This window comes from Carassius auratus, chromosome 9, assembly GCF_003368295.1.
Source record: "Carassius auratus strain Wakin chromosome 9, ASM336829v1, whole genome shotgun sequence".
Classification (NCBI taxonomy): Eukaryota; Metazoa; Chordata; class Actinopteri; order Cypriniformes; family Cyprinidae; genus Carassius; species Carassius auratus.
In genome coordinates, this window is record NC_039251.1 from 18,656,621 (window position 1) to 18,679,306 (window position 22,686).

The window sequence follows — 22,686 nt, forward strand, 5'->3', positions numbered from 1 at the left end:
GATACTGGATAATATAGAGTGAAACTTTGTCATGTATGTTCACTCAAATGTGCGTATATTAAAATCGCATTTGTGTATTTAACGAAACTTACACATCTTTGAACACCCCCGCGGAACAGTAAGATGGTACATCCGGTAGAATTTAAAGAACCGAACACACGCTGTCTGGAGCAGACCAGACGCTTTGTTAGTTAGGGAGATACAGATAGCGCTGTGAAAATAGAGATTTTTATTTTTTTAATATATGAATATATATTTTTTTTCCTAGTAAGCTCGCTGTTCTACACATGTAGAAAACATTCAATAATTATATAGATTTTAAAGGCCATGAGGAAGTTTCGAAGTGCTCATAACGCACATTAAAGTTAGGCAGCTAAAGTTATCTCGGCTGACATCCGATTTAGATCGACTCTCGTCGCTTTTGCCTTTAAATGTCGTTTAGACACCAGATTAATGGTTTTCGTGTGGAAGAGGCGTTAGTGTTCAGTTTGACTGGCAGTGTGTGTGACTGAACTCACTGACACGCTTTTGAACGTAACCCGCAACATAACCGGCAAGTTTATGTAAAGAAACGTCCACTTTAACAGCTATTTGTTAACTTGACGTCGTGTACTGATAGTGTAGTTTAACAGAAAGACCGTGACTCAGTATAAACCAATCTGGATGCTGTTAGACATTTTGAGCAAAGACGGACTTGGAAGTGAAGTTTTGGAGTCGTTTTTTTTTCTTTAGGTTTAGGAAAGGATGAAGTCTAAAATATCTGTCTGGAAAACGAATTGAGTGTTTCATACGAGTAGTTTTAATAGTGGAGGAGGAAATTATTTCCCCTTTTACTTTCTTTCCTTTAGCTCGATGTTGAAGTGTGAAAACCAACTGCCTCAAATGTTACGCTAGAAACACACCAGCCTTTACAAAACGGTCTTGTAAACCAAGTTTATTTGCCAAGTGAAGTTTATTTGGCAAATATAAGAACCCACTCATAGCACAGATTTAGCTTTAGATCAAGAAATCCTCTCACAGTGCTGTGTTTTCGCTAGCCGGTGTGCTAGCCTCCACCTCAGCCCTCAGAAATGTCGAATATCTCCAACGAAGCTGTGATGTTGATTAAAGATGTAAAGGCCGGATCGAAAAACCTTAATATCGTCTTTATAGTTTTGGAAATCGGTAAGTGGATTCACAGCTGTGCCCCTCGCGACCGTTTATTAGCACGAGAGTAGCTAATTCCTCCGTGCTAACGTTCATGATTAACATGTCTAACGTTGCGCTCGACCTCACTGTTGCTCTGTTCTTGTATCTTTGGGTTTTCATGCGTCTGCCGTCGTGTAACGCAATAATTTGTGTGTTTTTAGTAGTTTTGTTAAAGCTGAGATTTGACTGAACTTTCCTGTGCACGCGCAGGTCGGGTGACGAAGACAAAGGACGGGCACGAGGTGCGATCGTGCAGGGTGGCGGATAAGAGCGGCAGCATCGCCATCTCTGTGTGGGATGAGCTGGGCAGCCTCATCCAGCCCGGGGACATCATCCGCCTCACGAGAGGGTACGAATCACCTCCTGTCTGTCTGTGTAGTTCTTTTAGACCTTAGCTGCTTTAAACCCCTTGTGGGGTTGTCATACTCAAAGTGCTCTAGAATGCTCCGCATCAATAACAGTGATGCAAGTGGTAACCGTGTACAAGGGATAAATAAATATGAATTAAGGCTTATGGACCTAGTGCATTCAGATATGTTTGTTTTAACTTCAATATGTCTATGTTTCTGGCTAGGTATGCTTCAATGTGGAAGGGGTGCCTCACACTGTACACTGGAAGGGGAGGAGACTTACAGAAAATAGGAGAGTGAGTATTAAATATTGCCTCTCACAATATATAAAGTGCAATCTAATCACTTGCCACGTTCATCATTTTATGATTTATCAGCACTGGGCAATAACCATGTCCACTTGACAGATTCATTGAAATGGTGATTAACCCTTGTGTTGGTTCCAAAATCTAGTGACTGATGATGAATCAATAAATTGCATGATTTCTTTAAGCAATTGTTTGGAGTGATCAGTAAATGGTCAAAATCTGGGGTTTTCCATGGTCATGGGAATCCTTAATTCTCAGTTTTAATATTCTTGCTTTCCAAGCCTGGGAAATTAATGGAAATGTCAATAGCATGTGTGTCCTGTCTTGTTCTTGGAGAGTGACTTTCAGTTTTTAGTTTCAACCCAATTTAAAGCCAATTAAGTGGCCCTCCAGGAGCATTATTCGAGACCCCTGGACGGTAGTGAGAGAAGTTTGGATTTTATACTTTTACTCAAATTTAATGGTAGTTATGATCATAAACATTGCAGATGTACTAGGCAAAAGGTGAGAGCACTGGTCATTTCAGCCGTTGTCTCCTTGATCATCACATGAAATTCTCTCTCTCTACACACACACACAAACATTTGTTATATGGAAACCTAGCCTTGAATCCCTTTTTGTAAGTGTTCCTGTAGCTCAAACAGGAGAGTATGGCACCAGCAATGCCAAGGTCATGCTTGATTCTCTGGGAATACATTAACCGATAACGTTCACCTTGAATGCAAGTCTCTACTACCAAAGGCAAACGTTTAAATGCAAAGTCATTAGAAGCATATTTTATATTTTATTGTTTTTCACAGGTTCTGTATGGTGTATTCTGAGGTTCCTAATTTCAGTGAACCAAATCCAGAGCTGCTAGCACAAGCTAACCAGCAGAACAAGACGGTGAGTGCAGTCTTCCTGTTTATGCAAAATGGCACCTCCAGTGTAATGCCTCAATGAGTACTTCCTTTTAGTTATTTGCAAGCATAAATTTGCTTCAGTTATTATGGAAAAACATTGCTTGTTTTTTATTCTACCTCATTTCAAAGTCTTTGTTTGGAACAAATAAATTGGAATGTAGAAGTAATTTATGCAGAAGCAAACATATTTGGTTTGACTTCTGCTGCACAGTCAAATATTGAGCCATTAAACTGCATAACAGGAGGTGTTGGTTTTTGACTAAAGTCAACACAATGGTGTCTTATCTCTCATCCTCTCAATAGGGCAAAGAACAGCGGGGAAATTCTCCACCAAATCAAAATGCAGGTACTCCTGCGCAGACAGGTAAGCAAATATGGCTAGTGCTTCTTGCAGTCAGTCCTACTAAGGTAACCAATGCTGATTTTATTAGTCGTAGCTTTATGTTTGGAATCTGATCTGCTAACGAATGTTAGAAATTAGATCCCACTCCTTTTTGTACCTACCGTTGGCGTACTGTAAGTTGCTTTTGATAAATGTCTACTTAATTATGCAACTAGACTAACAGCTGTAACTCTTATCATGGTGTCTCTTATGTTAAGTCTGTCACGTTCTTGAACTCTTTGTCCAACAGGAAATGGTACTGTGCTAGTATTTCCCAATAACAGTGCTGCACCTGTGCCTCGAGAACCCAATTTTGGGGCTCCAGGAAGACCAAATGGGCGTGTTCCAGGCAATGGACCACCCCCAGTAACTGCAGGAGGACCCCCTGCTCCACCCAAACCCACAGTTACCATTAGCAATGGCAGGGACCCAAGAAGGGTTTCAAAGAGATGAGACTGCAAAACCACTTCCATCTTCCCACTCCTTCGTAAAATCCCTCCAAAAACTATCTATTCAATACGCAAACCAATACTGCCAAGCAAGAGATACGAGGTTCAATGCTATTGTTTTACCACATGTGCTTTTTGCTTTGTCATTTGGCAATATTTGCATAGTATGATTGTTTATAATGAAAGGTAAGAATTCAACTTGTTACAGTTGGCACACTCTTCTCTTTGCCCATTGAGTGCTGGTTCAGTGGCCCACCGTTTATTTCCTTTCCCTAAATGTGTTGAACTATACACCCTACTTGAACACTCAATGCACTTTCTTCTTTTAATTTATAGTGAATGCATTGTCATGTGATTCAGGAATTATTAACTGCTGTTGCAAATTGGTTAGTGAACTTCAAAGTGACTGACGATTATATGGATTCTACTCATACCTTTGGCCAAAAAAATTACCAGAAGTGACCATGTGTAAGGAAAGGAGATGGTTTGATTGAACACTTAGGATTATTTAATTCGGAATAAATCAAGAACAAAATATTCTGAAATTAATCCCTGTGGATGCAGTTGTTCTACTTGATCTTTTGAGTGGCATGTACATTGAATAAGTCCATTGCCTTTTATAGAGTGCAATGTGACTACACTGAAATATTCTTCTACTGTTACACTTGTGTATGTTTTGTTATACAGACATTTAATGTTACATCTGCAGCTACAAGTTTTATTTCAGTAAGCTCAGTAGTGTTGCTTGTGCACGGGGTAGAATGTTTAACATTTCTGTCTTAAAAGTTAGACCCTGATAGGACTTAATTTTTCCCCATTTTGCGGTCTAGCACCCAACTTTTTTCTGCTGAGAGAATGATGGCAGAACTATATATAATCAAGCTGCCAGGTAAAGTATGTTACTGGGTGTTTTTATATTTCCAGTGCCAATGTAGGACCCAGATCCATTGATTTCCTTAAATATGGATTGTGCGATATGACTGTATTAAGATCTGGTCTAATACGAAAATTTAATAGCATTGCTTTTCATTGATAATTTTTTGCCAGATCATGTGATTGTGGTTAGTTTATCAGCACTATTAAAATATGAGTCAGGGGGTTACTGTCAAGAAAAACAGCTGGATTAAGTGTAAAATGCACTCCATTTTTGTGTTGGTGGCTTGGTGAGTTTCTTTATGATGGTGTTAATTTACTTTGTGATTCATGCTTGCGATTTAAGCATGTACTACATTGCGCATGTGTGTGTTTGAAATCTCCTGAACTTTAAATAGGATTAACATCAGTGCATTACAGCATTGATACCTGATTACAGGTTGTACAATTTTGATGTATGGTGTTGTTGATGTATGTATCTTATACGTGACCCTGGACCACAAAAGCAGTCTTAAGTGTACTTTTTTTTTTTTTTTTTAATAGATGTATGGTTTGTTTGGATAGGGCAATATTTGGACGAGATACAACTATTTGAAAATCTTGAATCTGAGGGTGCAAAAAATCTAAATACTGAGAAAATCAGCTTTAAAAGATGTCCAAGTGAAGTTATTAGCAATGCATATTAGTAATCAAAAATTACGGTTTTATTTACAGTAGGAAATTCACAATATATCTTAATGGAACATGATCTTTACTCAATATCTTAATGATTTTTGGCATAAAACAAAAAATTATAATCTTGACCCATACAATGTATTTTTTGGCTATTGCTAGAAATCTACCCCAGCAACTTAAGACTGGTTTTGTGGTCCAGGGTCACATGGGAATTTATATCATTATATAAACCAGAAGCCTGTACCATGAAGCTAGATTAGCGGGCTAGCCATGTAAGTTTCAGGTTAGTTTGCACCAATCCTGGGTTTTAGGTACCACGTAAGTGGCTTGGCTTTTAGCGGCATTCATTGCCAAAGTCACTAACCTGCTGAAGCAAACTGAAGTTGGACCAATTAGATGTTAGAGAAGTGACACGTCTTACACAAAGTCACTCCAGTTTATCTTGCTCCAAATTAAAGGTCATTATTACTCAAAAAAAAAAAAAAAAATTGAAGTCTGGCTTTAATAATAATTACGGAGTAATTTTATGATTTATATATTTATTGTGATTCATATTATAATTATATTTTACATACAATCAATTTTAGGTTAACAGTTATTATAAATCATTTATTTAAAATAAATATTAATGTATAAAGATCATGTAATATAAATAAACTGTAGTATCAATAGATTGCACTTTAAAAAAAATAAAAAATCTGACCTTATATGTTCGAGGCTCTATCACTATATATTTTTGAATGTATAAACTAAGTTAACAAGTTTCACGTCACTGCACCGATAGAGCAAGATTATTTATTTTATTTGTCCTCCTTCATATTTCATATGAGGTTTAAATTTGCCATATTCTTCAATCTCTTAACCTTTAGCAAAACCTTTAACCTTCAGTTTAGAATCTCGCTGGGTCTCTCCCACCAGGTAAATCAAACTTGCTTTGTGTTGCAAAGCTCGTGATTGGCCGTTCGCCAGTGATGTCACACATTCATGTGCACACGCTCCACAAACTCAGGATCAAAGCCTGAGTTGACAAAGAAAGTTGATGAACAGCATCATGGTACCAACAAAGGTGGATTGGAGAGGTTTGGTAATCCTTTAACTCTGAATTTGTTCAGCTACCATCATGGTACAGGCCCCTGGTCACGGCAATCCAACTCCATAAAATCAAAACTGTGGCTTCAGTAATAGTTTTGCAGCTGCTTGGAGTGTGCCATTTTTATTTTAATACGTTCCAAATGTGGGCTGCCTGAACTCATCACTAATGTAGTTAGTGATTTCTGTCCCCATTACTATTTTCTGTGCCATCTAGACAGTTTTTGATCTTTGACAACACTGGTGCAGCACAAGTGAAATGTTTACAGGTGAGAAAAAAAAAAACAGATGGAATCTTGTGTTTAAAGCACCACATTACATTTAATTTGACCGTCTTTTTGCATAAAACTATCTTTGACAGTATATTTCTCTTCCAGATGGAAGCAATAATATAATGTCAGGAATCCCATGCTTAGGTTTTATAATCAGCTCAGTCAAGCACAAACTTGTGTGAATGTTTTCAAAACATGTTTAGCGGAATTCTTGTTCCTCTGAAAAATATCACTGAAGTCAATCTTTAGCAACTTGTGAAATAAGAGTTCCTGTTGCTGTCTGTACTTGCCAGCCTTGATATTCTTCCAATGCATTTTTGTAACAGTATGTGTAATTTAGTATGTGAGCAATAGGAGAGGATTCCTCAAACTGCCCTGGCCTAATTACCCTTTGTATAATTATATACACCTATGAGCAGAACATCATGTGATGAATAAGTACGGTTAATGATCCCAAATGATGGCATTAAAACCTTTACATTCACACACAGAACTGCTGCAAATTTAGGAATTAAAAATATATTCCAAACAAGTAATAATTACGTTACCCATTAACATATAAGGCACCCTAAGAATGACTATGCTTGTCCTATTTGATCAAAACTAAATTACACCCAGAATGTGGGCTTTTTTCATCAACATAAACTGACCCGAAGCATTTGATAAATCATTATTCAGGCTTTTATAAGATGAGAGTTAATTGAAAGCTGAAATTCACACTGTAACCAAATTAATATTATTAATGAAGACTACTAAATGAAAATCCAGTCATCACTCACTTACCCTCATGTCATTCCATACCTGCATTACTTTCTTCTGTAGAACTCTAAAGGAGATATTTGGAAAAATGTCCCAGTGTTTTTGTCTACACAATGTGTAGTTTATGGCTACCACTGTTCCTACAATTCTTTTTTGTGTTTCACAGAAGGACAATAAGACACATAGGCGTTGGAGTGACATGAGCGTGTGTAAATAATGAAAGATTTGTAATTTTTGGCTGAAATATACCTTTAAGCACTGTTCTTGTAAACAAATAGGTAAGTTGTTGATGACTCAATTAATACCCTCTAATTAACCATTGATTAGTGTGCAATTTAGCACAGAGGTGAAAGCTTTTGGCTTGTTCACATGTGCACACGCTGCAGCTCTTTCCAGAACTCTCCAATGCCATTTGAGAGTGCTCCCTCTGCCAGTCTCTTGCACTCACATGGGGTGAAGCCCACCAGGGCCGTACCCTTGATGGCCACTCCATGCTGTCTAGCCAGTTCTGCTACTCGTGATGTGATTAGTGAGGCTGGAGCATGACAGAAGTTTTGCCCTCCAATGGTAAACCTTGGCCATTTTTCCTCACCATAACATGAAGGCGAAGGCCCACCTTGAACGCTCTCTACATTACAAGCGATCTCCACAGCACCTTCATGTGGTAGAGCCATGACCTGAACTCCAGGGATACCGCCAGGACTGGATTCACGGATTGCAGAAGCCACAATTCGGCCCACGGCCAGATCTTGGGTATCAATGGTCACATTACAGTTCATGACATAGGGGCAGGCTCCAACACCTGCAGATTAGATAAATGTTATTTTTTTAGTGAGGGTTTGAATAGTAATTCAGATAACCGAAACACTCTTAAATGGATCGTTCGGTCAATATGGTCAAAAAGGCCTGAATTAAACCTGTTAATCAAAAAGCAATCATATCTTTTTACAAAACACATATTGCAAACTATTAATGTATACCCAAATATAAACAATAGTCCAATCACTTGGAATTAAGCTATTTAATAGTATTATTTTGTTATGTAGAATTTTTCAAAGTTTTTTTATATTCGTTTTAATGAAATCATGCTGATAGTTGCAACAAAAAAATATACTATATATTACAAACTTGTCCCATTCTTGGAAAAACGTTAGATTTTTACTTCTGGAACCCAAATTTTGTGGTCTATTCATTTATTGTGATGCAAAATCGACCTTAATGTTTCATTTATGTTCGATATTTTATAATTGTAGGTTTTAAAGTTACCTGTAACACCATATTTCCTTGTGGGCTGTGGACCTAAATCTGGCTGGATGGTTGACATATCCAAGACCTTTTTGAACCAGCCAATCTCCTTCCTCCTCTTAGCCAGACCTCGTCGCTGAGGAGAATCAGCCCATCCAAACAAAAAGACACTGGTGCCCGTGACTCGTTCCGTTAGAGCCGTGGCTAAAGCTACACAAAGAAAGAAAACAGCAGTGTAACACTTTAAGGTACATATAATAAAAATCACTTGACATTTTGACACTGACACAAATCTAAATTCTTCAAATAATAATAATAGATCCCTATCAATATGCAATGTTCACGCCAAAATAACTAATGATGTTTGTGCGGTTTTCTTCTATTTTATGTATACTTTAAGACTACATTGTAACTGTTTTTATACCTTGTAACCTGGAGATTCAGAAAACGCATTTAAATGTCTTATTTACATGCATGGCCACATACCCTGGGCCTCTTTTCCACATTCCTCAAGGCCCACCTCCTCCCCCAGAGGATAGAGAGGCACCAGATCCACTGCACCCATACACGGGTGGATGCCCTCATGGACATTCATGTCAATCAGAGAGCATGCACGCTCACAAGCTGACAATACAGCCTCCCCTAAAATGGATGACAATAAAGAATAGCCTCTTTGATACAATTAGTAACAAAGCAACTGTTCTCGCAACTGGACATTTATTAAAAAATCTAGGAAGGAAGAGCAGGCAACTCACTTATTAGGTCAATGCTTGCAACAATAGTAATGACAGAGCGGTTGTAGTCGACATCATTGAAGATGTTAAGCACTGTGATGCCTTCACGCTTCGTTCCTTTTGAAGGACAGATCCAGACAGTTTTGTCATCAACTCAGTGCAATGGCATGGAACAAAAATATTCCCAATGACTTTAAATATAGTTTAATTACAATTTTGAATCCATCTTAAAGAAATGAATGGCTAATTTTCTTCAATATAAACCATGCATGCATGGTCTCACCAAGTGTGTCAGTGATGGCTGATCTAGCCACCGTCTCCACCAGGTCTCTTCTCCGAGCTTCTGAGATGTTTAGGAGACATGCAACCAGCCGTCGCCCCACAGCAGAACAGGACATCCCTCAAGAAAGCAGAAATACTTTAAACCTTTACTGGCCCACAGACCAAACCAGGTTCTCAGTCAACTCAGGGACGTAACACTTCATAACCTTCCTTAACAACACTCATTAATGTTTAACTGATAAAGTTGGGATATGTTTAATTAGTTGACAGAAATGTCATGAGCAGTTGAGTTCTATTTGTTTTGTTTTTTAATCTTCACGACGAAATTTACTTTGACGTTTGAAGTGTCTTCTAAGTTGATAAACGCTGGACAACACTGTGACTATTGATCAGTTTCTGTCCAACAGTAATAGTCCAAAGTTTAGCATGCCCGTAGCTACTACAATGAGGCAGAGTAGATAATTTACAGATATTTTTTTTTCTTAACTGACTGACAAACACACTTCGTACTTGTTTTTCACGGACAATATGTTACTTGAAGGCGTGCAACTCCAGAACAGCTCACATGCTCTTGCTCCCAGCAGCTGTTTCCGCTAACGTCCGAATCATGAACGAATCGTTCTATTGAGTCGAAACTGTTCAAAAAATCAGTTGAGCCGTTTTAAAAAAAACTGTCTGAACGGAAAAATATAAATAAATAAAACGCACTCAAACAAGTCGTTTATGAATATAATTATATTTAAACGATTTTAACAAAGATATAATACAATTAATTTAAGTAAAATTTTTGGGTTCAAATTTACCTTTTATTAGGGTTTTATTAGCTGAAAAATGGTTGCAGCAAATTGAAACATACAGCATAAAAAAACTAATAAAATAGTGCCTGTAGAACATTAGAGCCTGTAATGTTTCTTGCCATATAAGAGACAATATGACGCATATTGTAAATCGCTGAAACCGTTTGTTTGACGCGAATTGTTCAAAAGAACCGATCGAACCGACAAGAGTCAGGACTCCTGGCAAGATTCCGCCTCCTGAAGTTTAAAAATAATGTCTTTTTGGACAGTAGATTAAACATAACTTTGCCGAATTAGAACACTACAGTGTTCTATTCAAGCAGTCAATCCAAATGCGTTATGTATCAGCGCTTCCGCTGTTCATGAACGCGCCCGGACTCCGCGCATGCGCACCGGCGTCACAGTTTGACGCTCCCGAACTCGGCGGCGTTTAATATGAGCAAATTATACACCAAACATATTTCATTATCCTGAAACTTTTGGTTTATTTTAAGCTTCAAGTTTGGCGTCTGAATGCCCATTGGATTAGTTCGGATCATGCGGCGTTATTCTTTGCTCTGGTTTTGCAGTGATGGTTCCAGTCTTAATGCTGCTGCAGGTCGCGCAGTCGCCGCTACATAATCCTTTAGCTTATGGGAAGTATCCGATCAGTTGTGGCTTGTTTATCGCTAGCTGCTATAGCGAAGAAGATGAGTGCCGCGGCGGGGCTGTGCGGGCCCGGGACCTCCGCTGCTGCGCCCGCGCTCCGCCGCCTGACTTCAGTCCCCGGTTACGATCAGAACCGCGTAAATGACGTTCTGCTCCTAAGACCTGCCAGGGAAACACAGGGAACATGCGACAACGAAACAGAGGACCTGCAGAAAGGCAACAATCACGTAGTCTTCTTTCCTGGAGACATTCAGGTTGGTGCATGTCATCAGTACCACTGACTGCATGCCCTGCTTTAGATGGCCTTTGTAATCAACAATGCCTTAGGAAAGACCTCAACACTGTCAGGAATTAGATACTGTTTACACCGTTTTTGATTTGATCCAAAATATGCCTATAGCAGTTTAGCTTCGGGTTGGATCTATATTTAGTTTTTCATTAGAGACATTGAAACAGGCTAAGGACACATACTGCAGAAGTCTGCTTAGCTATCGCACATATGCACACCACTTCAAGACAGGTTACTGGGGATTTCTGAAATCCTTTAGACTTGAAGTGATGCTCATATTTCACTGTTTCTTTAAGCACAGTATTTTCCAAGTTTATATTCTGGTTAAGCCTTTATTTTGAGAAAAAAGAGAACGTAAAAAATGATTGGTAATGTTTCGGAGGGGAAAAAAATAAAATAAATGTTATGCTCACCAAGACTGTATTTACAAAAAAAAATTATATAAATAGATAAAGTAATAAAGTAACACTGCGAAACACAACAACTTAAAATAATTGTTTTCTATTTTAATATATTTTAAAATGTAAGTTATTGCTATGGTGGAACTTTTTTTTTTCTTTTTCAGATAAATGAAAAGACATGTACATTAAGTCCTGCTATTTTGTTCTAGAAGAATGTTAGTAGAAACTTAATTATACCTGAATTGTGTACACAGAAATTTTAAATGTACAGAAATTGGTCGATTTTCTGAAGTCATGGAAATTGCTATATTAAATAAAAATTCTCATTATGTTCGGGTGCAGCTGTACAATTTTAATCGGTGAGAAATGGCTCTCTAAATTTTCAGAAAAAGCAATCTAAAAATAAAACAGAAATTATGAATGACCAGAAAAGTCATAAATACTTTGGTACAGTGATTTTGCTTCAAAGTGTTTATTTATATATATATATATATATAAGACTGCTAGGACTCATTTTGTTAAACTTGACTATTCATCTCCGTTTCATATGCAACTTTCTCATTCTCATCCACCATGCAGAACTTTCAGCAGGAAATGGCCCTCCAGCCTGATGCTACCCCATGGATGTCCTGGAGTCTGGAGCGTGTCGCCCTCATCCTGGGTAAACGTTTCCCTGGCTGCCATATCTGGGTCATCCGCGCATCCCAAATGTACCTACATAAGTTCAGCTGCTATCAGAACTTTGTAGAGAGCAACCTATTTGGAGCACCAGAACATTCACCAGACTACGGAGCCGTTCGCCACCTGAGGGCACTCCTGGGTCACAGCATGCAGCGGGCTGGCCTCTCAAACCCCTTACCCCCTCTTAGTGGTACATTCACCCCTGTTCCCCTGCCTGCAGGTTTCACCCTCACCATAGTGGGCTTCAGTAAAGGATGTGTTGTTCTCAATCAGATAGTGTATGAGCTGGCTGGAGCTCGAGCAAATCCAGAACTGAGGCTGTTTTTGGATAGCGTTTCAGATATGTACTGGCTGGACGGAGGACACCCTGGGGGCAGTGAGACATGGGTGACCGATAAGTGTGCTCTGGGTGAGCTGGCCTCCAGCGGGGTGGCTATCCACGCCCATGTCACTCCATATGAGGTATGTGACCCAATGAGGGCATGGGTTGGGCGAGAGCACCGCAGCTTTATAAAGACTCTGGAGGATCTGGGCGCTTGTTTTAGCCAGAAACTACATTTTGAGGATGAGCCAGCATCCATCGAGAATCACTTCCGGGTGATTCAGGAATTCTGACTCTTCTCGATCTGTGCTCTCACAAGTCTTAACATGGAATGTATTCTTATCAGAGTAGATTATATATCAGTTAGTCAAGAGCTTTGAGTTTCTAGGCTTTGAAAGAATAACTGTATGCTGCCAACAAAACACTCATAAAATACAAGAGAAGACTGAAGCTTAATGACCAACCTTGAAAAACTTTTAAATGCCTGACATTAAGCCTTATTCATTGCCTGTTGCATCTAACTACATCAGCTCTGTCTGATATAGTATGATATTTCTTTTACATAGTCTGTTTGGAATGCAGATATGCTTGTAAAATCATCACCTCCCTTATATTCAAAGGGCTCTCATTTCCCACAGCATAGAAAAAAAACCTCAAGAGAAATCTGAAAATGCTTATTAATACATTTATGTTGTTAAATTAAAAAGCATGGATTTTTATTCAAGTATGTATCCATTATTAATTATGGATACTTTTGAAAGAAAAAAAAGTATTTCCTTAAGCAGCCTGCTTATGCTTTTAGTCTTTCATCAGTGGATTTATCAGACGTTCATGTTTAATATTTGGTGTTAAATTTTATTTATCAAATACAAAAATCCAAGGATCTTCCATTAGAATCAAATGTACAGAATATATTTTTGGTTAGATGAAAAAAAAAAAAAATAATAATTTAAAATATTTTATTTACTGACGTTAGTGAAATGTTTAATAGACTGCTTGATGGTTAGCATTTTAAACGATTCCAGTATTGAATCTCAGAAGACTGTAGGTGGCGCACTTTATTTGGCTCGTTCTCTTGTTTGAACGTGGTTTTTTTGCAATATCCTCAATGTAATGCGATGAATGTACTTCCTGCTTCATAGTCATTCCAGGCTGATGTGACTCAATAAAAATGTTGAAATGTTTGAGTGATCTGTTTATTTAGAAATAATAATTATATATATTTTTAAGTACTAATTTAAATAATGCGTCTCAAGTTGACATAAAATGAGTTTGAGGGAAAGTTACAACATCAAATGCACATACAGTACATACATATACATTTGTATTATTCTCATGGAAAATATGAGGGGAAAAATGGCCAGATGACGCATGCCAGAGCTAGGAAATTTTAAATAAATCGATGGTGTTGTATAAGGGAGGTCTCATTTTACAAAAAAAATTGAAAATGTTATGATTCATTAATCAACAACATACAAAGTCTATTTTAAGGGTACATCCTTTACAACACTCGACTGTCAATGGCTTTATTATAATTTGTGTAAATCATTTGAGCATCATTTATTATGGTACACAGAACTCAAAATACACAGTTTTCATGATGAAATATCTACAATTATCAGTTTTAACTAATCCTGCCTCAGATAGAAAGAGAATCGAGAAAGTTCGTCACAAGCTTTCTGCAAATACCACAGTGACTGCTCAGAAATGCTCTCCAAAGCCCAGTCTATTCTCTATTGAATTCCAGCATCAAATACCTCATGGCCCTTAAACATTATTGAGGCTGTTTCCCAGGGAAGGAATAGATTCAAGTTTTTCTTTAAGATGATGTCACACAGCAAGCACACGACCGTGACAAGAGCCTCTCATCTTAGGAGACAATAGCTCTATTATGATTGCAGACTGGTGACATCTCTGGGAAAGCGTAAGGCCCTGAGCACGCAAACACACGAGCTCTTCACACCTCTTTAAACGGAGAACAATAACCAAAGGGCTCGACCTTAAGAATTCTACAATACTTACATTTCCAGTTCTAACAGCCACTCAACTAAATATTACACCAATACACCTTAAGCTGATCTAGTTGTATTTGTTTCATTACTACACACTTTCTGATGTGCAGAAGCCTTTCCACCACAATATTCTAACATTCATTGCCTTCCTTCCAGAATTCACACCATGTACCTTCATCACAACCAAACATGCTTCACTATCCGAACATAAGCATATCATTTCGACAATAACAGCCAACTTTGATAACCCATCCTTTCATGCCCTACCTAATCCAAGACCATAAATATAGCTTTTAACACGGTTCTCCTTTCTAAATCCCACTGAATACATATACATCTCCATAACCAAAAGCACATAGAAATAATTTACTTTAAACACAACAGGCCATCAGTCTAAAGGGTGTCCCAGTATGTCAATTAAACAGGATAAACATTAACAAGAATACATCCACATTAATGTGCTGCACCAGTATTACAGAAGATCAAGTCAGGTTGCTCGGTTCAAGCATAGAAATCAAAAATGCACACAAAGGCACTGGAGAAATATACACTGGTAAACTGTGCAGTTACAGCTAACCCTGAGAACAAGGCTGAACCCTCCATCAGTTAATAGCATTAATTTAGAAACAGCTGTACAAAACAAGGCAACAAAAACCCTGAGTTACCTCAAATCGGTGCATAGATAAAAACTGTCATTTCAAGATCATGTATAAACCATAAACCATCACAGGCACTGAGATATTAGGCGCCTGCCATGCTAGAATCTTGCTTAATAATAGTTTATTATGCAATAAATTGGCAATAAAAAAGGAAATATTTAAAACAAAGATAATTTTAAAACAGATACAGTTGATTTACTCAATTTAAAGCGGTTACAAATATTTTCTCTTATTTTAGTGACACAAACGCATACAATAGCGGGTTTAAGTGCTTTCCTGCATTTCTTTAGTCATTATCAGGGAGGAAGTTCTGTGACCAATACAAACACATATTTGTGTAATCCAGAGGGTGTGTTGTGCGTGTTTGAGTTGAGTCACATTTTTATGGAGCCCACGAATGTGTCAATGCCACGAGAAGTTGAGGATGCAAGACAAAACACGCACCAATACACCGAGAGCATTCCTGCACTGAACCTTTTTAACAGAGACCATCGCAATTAACAGAGTCTAATCATACAAACTCTTTCTGATGTTGAGACGCAAAGCAGAAAACGGTCTTTTTCAAATCCCTTATTGTTGAAAATCCCTTAAGTGCAGTAATGGAAATAGTGTTGAGATCAGCAGAAAATTCAATCGATACTGAATGGCAATTAAAATATTTAAATGAATAATTTAAAACCCGAAGATGGCAGGAAAAGGCATCTTGAGACAGGACAGCAACATAGATATTTAGATTTAGATTTGGCCCTTTTGGTTGGCCAGAGGATGTTGAAAACAGCATTAGGACAGAAGCGTGTTTGCTGGTGCTGTGTGGGGGCCAACAACAAGGAACAAAATACTATTGAGTGTGTCTCCCTTTTGGATCAGCACAAGTGGTCACCGTCGCCGGTGGCTGACATGTCTTCCTCAAAACGAAACCTCTTGGTGTGCGGCGAGTCCAGAATGTTCTCTTTGTCTTCGGGATCCTCGGGTGGCGCGGACCACTTGCCACCATAACTCCTTTCCCGGGGAGTGCGTGGGGTCATGGGGATCGGATCAGAACCTGGATAATGGAGCCACAGCCAGGGATGGGTCATACAATCGGCTGCACTGGGACGATCCCTGATAAAGCAGAGGAGAATTCACAAAAGGACTTTGAGATGTGGCTGAATGGAAAACATTCTGATACTATTATGCTGAAACAGTAAAGAGTAATAATACCATCAAAGTACATGAATTAGTTGATAACAGCAAGTGGAAATCTATTATACCAAACTTTTTCCTGCCAATTTTACTTAACAGTCTGACCTCATTTAATCTCAGTTGCTTACAGGCTTAAATGTTTTCTGCAAATGTGTGAATGTCTGAAGACAAATTAAAAGAAAATGAAACCTGGACTTTATACTTTGTGATAACCAATAGCTATACAATCTAAGGCAATGGGGAAAGTCAATATCCAGGAAGTACTTTGAGCCATATAAGAGTGATCATTGGAAAAGTTAATTTGTAAGCCTATTGAAATGACTTCATTTCTGAAACTGTGTTATGCATAATAAAATGGAATGACCCTGAATAATAACCGCTCTGAAGGAGTTTCCCATAGCACTTATCATATGACTCTTCATCTAGAAGCAGTAGCGTTCATTATATTGCGCAGCACTGAGCTTGGCAAACAAGCTTCACTTCCTCTGACTGTCTAAAATCAGACTCACTCTGGTGCTTTGACCAGCAGTTTCCGGATGAAGTCGACAGCCAGTTCAGAAACTCTTGAGAAAGCCTCTCTGCTGTAGTCCACGTTCACCTGGGATACATTGAGGAAGGTCTCCTGTTTATCCTCGCCAGCGAATGGAGACTCTCCTGTCACCAGCATATAGGCGATCACACCCACACTCCTGATTTCAACAGACACACAATCAGTTAAAAACCAGCTTTAACAACAACATATGACACCAAGCATGAAATATCTCTTGTTAGCACAAAGTGTTTTGCCTCTAGTATCAGACCATCTTGCTGCTGCCTCAGCTGCTTTTGATCATGCTGGTCTTAGATGGTTTCAAAGCACATTTTAGCTTACCGCATTCTAGCTCATACTGAATAAAATTAAGCAACATTGATGTTAATAAGAAAGGTTTTCAAGCACCAAAGCATCATGTAGAATGACTTCTTTAGGATTGTGTGACACTGATGCTGACAATTCAGATTTACCATCACAGGAATAAATTACATTTTAAAATATATTCAAATAAATATATATTTTAAAAAATCTTTTAAAAATTGCAAGAATATTTCACAATAATAATGGTTTTACTGTATTTTTAAATACAGCCTTGGATCCTTCCTGCATTTATAAATATTTTACTGACACAAACTTTAGAACAGTAGTATATATTGTTCCTTTACTTTGCAGAACAGAGCATGTGATGGCCAGACTTTTCACTACATCCAGAGTTTTCCATGAACTGTCATTATGAACAGAAAACTGTCTTATGACCAGTGGAATTTCCATGACCTTCTACAACTGTATTAATGTCCCATGACTTTTCCAGGTCTGGATATGACCCTGTGGGAACCCTGTCTATTGAAACACCTGATGAAAAAGATTAAGACTCACCAGAGGTCTGTTGCTGTGGTGATCGGTTCATAGTTCAAGATCTCAGGGGCTGGATATAGCATTAAAACAAAATAAACAAAAATGTTCACCAAGCATGAAACTCTTCTGTTGTGATGAGCCCATGAATACAGACATTTGTGTGAATCTGAAGACGAATGGCACTGAATAAACCTTACCTACATACTCAGGGGTTCCCAGAATCTCTCTGAGCTCCCCAGAAGAGCCCAGCCTGCGGGCCAAGCCAAAATCCACTATCTTTATATCCCCCAATGGGCTCAGACTTGTCAGGAGAATATTCTGGGGCTGAATGAAAGAAAAACATTGACTCAATAATAAATAAAACTAATGTATTTTAGAAGAAATATAGATTGTTGGTCTTAGATGTTGAAGGCAGCCGTGCATCTGACCTTTAAGTCCAGGTGGACCACGCTGCTATGGTGCAGCAGGTGAACTCCCTCAAGCATCTGTCGGATCAGACGGATGATCTGATCTTCGGGCAGCAGCTCCTCTGACACACAGTGGTCAAATATCTCGCCACCCGCCGCACTGGTGCACAAACACAATCACAGTTATTCTTAGTACTGAGCTCAACGATTGTTCTGTATACTGGGCGTACAGATTATGTGGCACTCACTATTCCAGCATTAGAACCAGGTCATGATCGGTCTCATACACCGAGTGCAGGTTCACCACACGAGGGTTGTTCTTTGCCGCCTCTAAAACGGCGATCTCATGAATCACCTCCGCTCTGCAGTCGCGACCTCGTCGCCGCTTCTTGATGAACTTTGCAGCGAAGACTTTCCCCGTGGCCTTTTCCTCACACCTCTTCACCACTGCAAACTTCCCCCTGAGGGAGACAAACAGAAACAGAAAAAAATATTGAGAAAGAATAAAATTAGTATAATGGAGGAAATGTTTTAATGCACTTTAAAGATGTCACCGTTTGCATCCAATCAGTCACACCTAAAGCAGTTCTCTCATTCACACTAAAGCTCTTACTGACACAGATAGTTATTAAATGATTCAAACCCTCCATTAGATGTTCTCACAGCTTAATATCAGGCTAGATGACTGATGTGGTCCAGTCTTTACTCTAAAAACTGCAATTACTGTCACAACATGAACAGGTGAGACATCAGGATATAAAGCATATAATCAAATCAATGCCACAATTCTTTGGACCAGACTGTAAACAGATTTTATTATAATACATTATGTATCATACTGTGCTGTATACCACACAACCTGTGTCCATGTAGATATTGGATCCGAATCAAAGTCAAAATCAAAACTGTAACAAAGTATATTCTACCTATCAAAGGTTTGGGCGACTTATGTACTAACCAAGCTATAAAACAAATACCTCTAAAAACTGTAATATTGTATTAATATCACAACTGTTTTCTATTTCAGTCAATTGTAATATAATACAACCATTACCCCAATCTTTAGTATCATATCCTTTTGAAATAATTTTAATATGCTGATTTGAGCAACATTTCTTCTAATTATTAATGTTTTGTGGAAACCATGACACTTTTTTCAGGATTCTTTTATGATTAGAAAGTTCAGAAAAACTGCATTTATTTGAAATCCTTTGTAACATTAAAATGTATTTACTGTCACTTTTGCTAGAAGTAGCTGTTTATTTCATTAAAAAAAAACCAGACCTCAAATTTTTTGAATTACGTATATCAATATGATAATGAAAACCCTGCGTATGAATAGAATCAATACTGATTTTCCATTACTTCTTTGCATTTAATAATTTCTGTGACTCTCCCAGACCAGGGAAAAATCCCTGACATTTCAAGGTATTTTCCAATGCAAGTAAACACCAACAAACCCCATTCTTATGGTCTCAAAACGAAACTGCTCTATTTTAACAACTTTGCGTGTTGTCATCTCATAAAACCAATTAACAATTAACGTATTTACTGTCATATTTATTACTTTGTTTCCACAGAAACAAACAACACAACATCTTCACACCAAACTGAATAAAAACTGTAAGTGAACTGTGCAATAGTTTCCTGTTAAAAAACACAGCCAGCAGCATAAAAAAAATCTGAATATGGTTGTATGCAAATGGTGTGAGAGAAAGAGGAAGAGACCAATGTCACTTCCTCTTTCTCAGTATTCACAGTACAATCTACAGCACAGTACAAAACTGGCTCTGGTTCCCACATGGGTTTCCTTCCTGCAAAATCCAAAGCCATGGTGTAGTGGTTTAGCAGACACACACACACACACACACACACACACATATTAGTCACAGTTCAATGAGCAAGGCCTTTCCCATCCTGAATAGCGGAGCAGGACAGACTCCATACTCCAGACAACCTTCAGTCCTACTCACTCTGTGAAAAAATAAACAAAATAAACCAGGAACACATCTTTCCGACTGTTCATATGTTGCCTTATGATTTGGGACCATTAATCTTCCCTTATTGGTAATGATGCTGTAAATATTACAACTGCATGCATTGCACATACCCAATGAGACGAAATAACTACATTTTATAAAGCAATGATGTATTAAGTTGATTAAAAGTGACAATTAAGATGTGTATATTAAATATTCCATTCATTAGTAAGTCTTGAAAAAAAAAAAAAAAAAAATTACAGTTTCTACAAAAACAATAGGCCTATTATAATGTTGATAATAATAGGAAACGTTTCTTGGGCACCTGACATATTCCACTAGTGAACATTTGAAGTGGATCAAAACCATTCATCAACATTGTCCTAAAAAAACAAAATGTGTTCTTGTCTTAGGACAACTTTGGTAAACTTTTTTTAAATTCACTTCATATGTTGACTACTGCAGAATGATATTAAGAATCATTTGATACTAAACTGGAATAATACATATTCAAACTATAAACACAAGTTACTCAAAGACATTAAATGATGTGTAGAGCAATAAATTGAGACTGCAAAAACATGCTATAGTTCCCTAAAACTACTAATGACGGATACTTTATTTCATTAAACACGACAGTACTTTAGTATAAGAATGTCAAGATACGACCGAACAGAATCCCGTTCATACACATATTTACAGACACACATTAACATCATGTGTGCAGTCACGCCAATCTTCATCAACATACATAAACACTTTATGACAACATTAAAGAAAACATGGAAACACTTAAAAGAAGACATCTTTTCGGTCATGAGGAGTATTTTACACACCTGCCCAGTACGTGGCTCATGTCAAACACGGTGTCCAGAGGATCCGTGTAGATGTGAGTGTGGATCTCTGACAGCAGAGCCGAGGATCCACTGCGACTGTCCAGTCTCCTCCGAGCCATCACCTCCAGCGAGTGTCCAGTCAATCTGCAGACCGCTTACTCGAACTTAACCAGCACTCTGCTCATGTTAAGACTCGCTACCAGGAAAAAAAAAACACCCACTGTCTCCGGCCTCTTCACGGTTGTTCTCGCAGTCAACCGCGAAAATGCTTTAGTAAAAGAGTTTAGTTCGAGGTTTCTCAGAAAGAGCTGACAATAAATGAAGTCGCTTTAGTGGAGTGAGTTTAGTTGAATTTGGACACGATAACCGATGCTAAGAGCTTCCAGCTAGCGCAGATTAGCTCTTTTAAGTTAGCGCTTTAAAAAATACCACTAAAACTCTCAAATTAAACTCTGTCCTTTAATTAGACGAACGTACAAAGAGATACTGCTCATTTTGTTAAAAATACACACCGACCGACAGACAGACAGCACTGTTTAACGCAAGACAAAATCACTCTACTAAAGTTTAGAACGGACCCTCTCTTCCTCTTCTAACGGGGACAACAGCGGACAAACTGTCTTATAAACTCTGAAAAAAGCTCAACGCAGAGTAAATACTTGTCTTGCTAACTAGTCCATGCCGAGGTAAACATGTTTCGATTCGTAGATTCGTCTCTTGTCCACCGGCTCCACCGTTTCAAATTCTGCTCTGATGCCAGCGCTACGTCACCACCGTCGTCATCTGAGGATCGTTAGAAGTTCTCCCATTGTACGATAGATAGATAGATAGATAGATAGATAGATAGATAGATAGATAGATAGATAGATAGATAGATAGATAGATAGATAGATAGATAGATAGATAGATAGATAGATAGATAGATAGATAGTCCAAATTAACTTCTTAGCAATGCATATAGGTAGGAAGGAAATGTACAAAATATCTTCATGGAATATGGTCTTTACTTAATAAAAGAAAAATCAGTCATTTTGATTTTTAATTTTCATGCAATGTATTTTTGGCTATTGCTACAAATATACCCATGCAACTGGTTTTGTGGTTCAGGGTCACTGATGGTTCATAATAAACAAAGGCTTACTACTCATGCATTTGGTGAACAGTAATTATTTAGGTTTGAGTTTGAGTGTTCAGCTCCTGCTTATCTGTTTTGCACGTTGCAATACTGTCAGATGCTGAGGAACTGGAACTTTGTAGGTCTGAATCTTTGGGATTTCTTGTCCATTCAGTTGTCAGCTGAAGTGCTGGACTTTGGAACATGTAAAGACAAACTGAGTAAGCTGACATGTGCAGTTTGATTGGCCTAGCAGAAAGATACAATGTAAGTCATGGCTCTAACAACACTTTTTAAATCTGCCAGCACTGTGTCAGGGGGAAGAGTACCAGTATTTGCCAAACAAATGAAAGCAGAGTCACAAATCATAAAGACAAACACCAAAAGAGACCAGACTAGGACTCAAATCTCTGGTACATTCAGTGCAAAATATAATTTAAACACAGGACAAGACTGACATACAT

At 38.2% G+C, this 22,686-nt stretch overlaps 4 protein-coding genes across 8 annotated transcripts; 2 read left to right on the plus strand and 2 right to left on the minus strand.

Moving 5' to 3' along the window:
- Window positions 1-153: 153 nt before the first annotated feature.
- On the plus strand, window positions 154-4,910 carry LOC113108609 (SOSS complex subunit B2-like). Its single transcript, XM_026271810.1, has 6 exons — window positions 154-1,164; window positions 1,399-1,537; window positions 1,763-1,834; window positions 2,647-2,731; window positions 3,052-3,112; window positions 3,381-4,910. Exons 1-6 carry the CDS (start codon window positions 1,071-1,073, stop codon window positions 3,581-3,583), a joined length of 654 nt encoding a protein of 217 aa, XP_026127595.1. The 5' UTR covers window positions 154-1,070; the 3' UTR covers window positions 3,584-4,910.
- A 1,233-nt stretch (window positions 4,911-6,143) lies between these two features.
- On the minus strand, window positions 6,144-10,544 carry LOC113108610 (glutamate formimidoyltransferase). Of its 5 annotated transcripts, XM_026271813.1 has the most exons (7): window positions 10,312-10,377; window positions 10,019-10,143; window positions 9,510-9,626; window positions 9,248-9,343; window positions 8,979-9,134; window positions 8,514-8,702; window positions 6,144-8,049 (listed from the first exon to the last, which is right to left on the minus strand). In XM_026271813.1, the coding sequence occupies exons 3-7, from the start codon at window positions 9,622-9,624 to the stop codon at window positions 7,613-7,615; spliced, it is 993 nt and encodes a 330-aa protein (XP_026127598.1). In that variant the 5' UTR covers window positions 9,625-9,626; window positions 10,019-10,143; window positions 10,312-10,377; the 3' UTR covers window positions 6,144-7,612. The 5 variants fall into 5 exon arrangements, with proteins under 5 accessions (XP_026127598.1, XP_026127596.1, XP_026127599.1 ...); XM_026271811.1 differs by lacking the exon at window positions 10,019-10,143 and having other exon boundaries at window positions 10,312-10,544; XM_026271814.1 differs by lacking the exon at window positions 10,312-10,377 and having other exon boundaries at window positions 10,044-10,249.
- Window positions 10,545-10,688: 144 nt separating this feature from the next.
- Window positions 10,689-13,830, plus strand: LOC113108612 (UPF0565 protein C2orf69 homolog). Its single transcript, XM_026271817.1, has 2 exons — window positions 10,689-11,207; window positions 12,223-13,830. The coding sequence occupies exons 1-2, from the start codon at window positions 10,938-10,940 to the stop codon at window positions 12,937-12,939; spliced, it is 987 nt and encodes a 328-aa protein (XP_026127602.1). The 5' UTR covers window positions 10,689-10,937; the 3' UTR covers window positions 12,940-13,830.
- A 328-nt stretch (window positions 13,831-14,158) lies between these two features.
- On the minus strand, window positions 14,159-21,880 carry LOC113108611 (serine/threonine-protein kinase 17B-like). Its single transcript, XM_026271816.1, has 7 exons — window positions 21,109-21,880; window positions 18,542-18,754; window positions 18,315-18,453; window positions 18,084-18,210; window positions 17,908-17,956; window positions 17,009-17,188; window positions 14,159-16,418 (listed from the first exon to the last, which is right to left on the minus strand). The coding sequence occupies exons 1-7, from the start codon at window positions 21,225-21,227 to the stop codon at window positions 16,181-16,183; spliced, it is 1,065 nt and encodes a 354-aa protein (XP_026127601.1). The 5' UTR covers window positions 21,228-21,880; the 3' UTR covers window positions 14,159-16,180.
- Window positions 21,881-22,686: the final 806 nt, after the last annotated feature.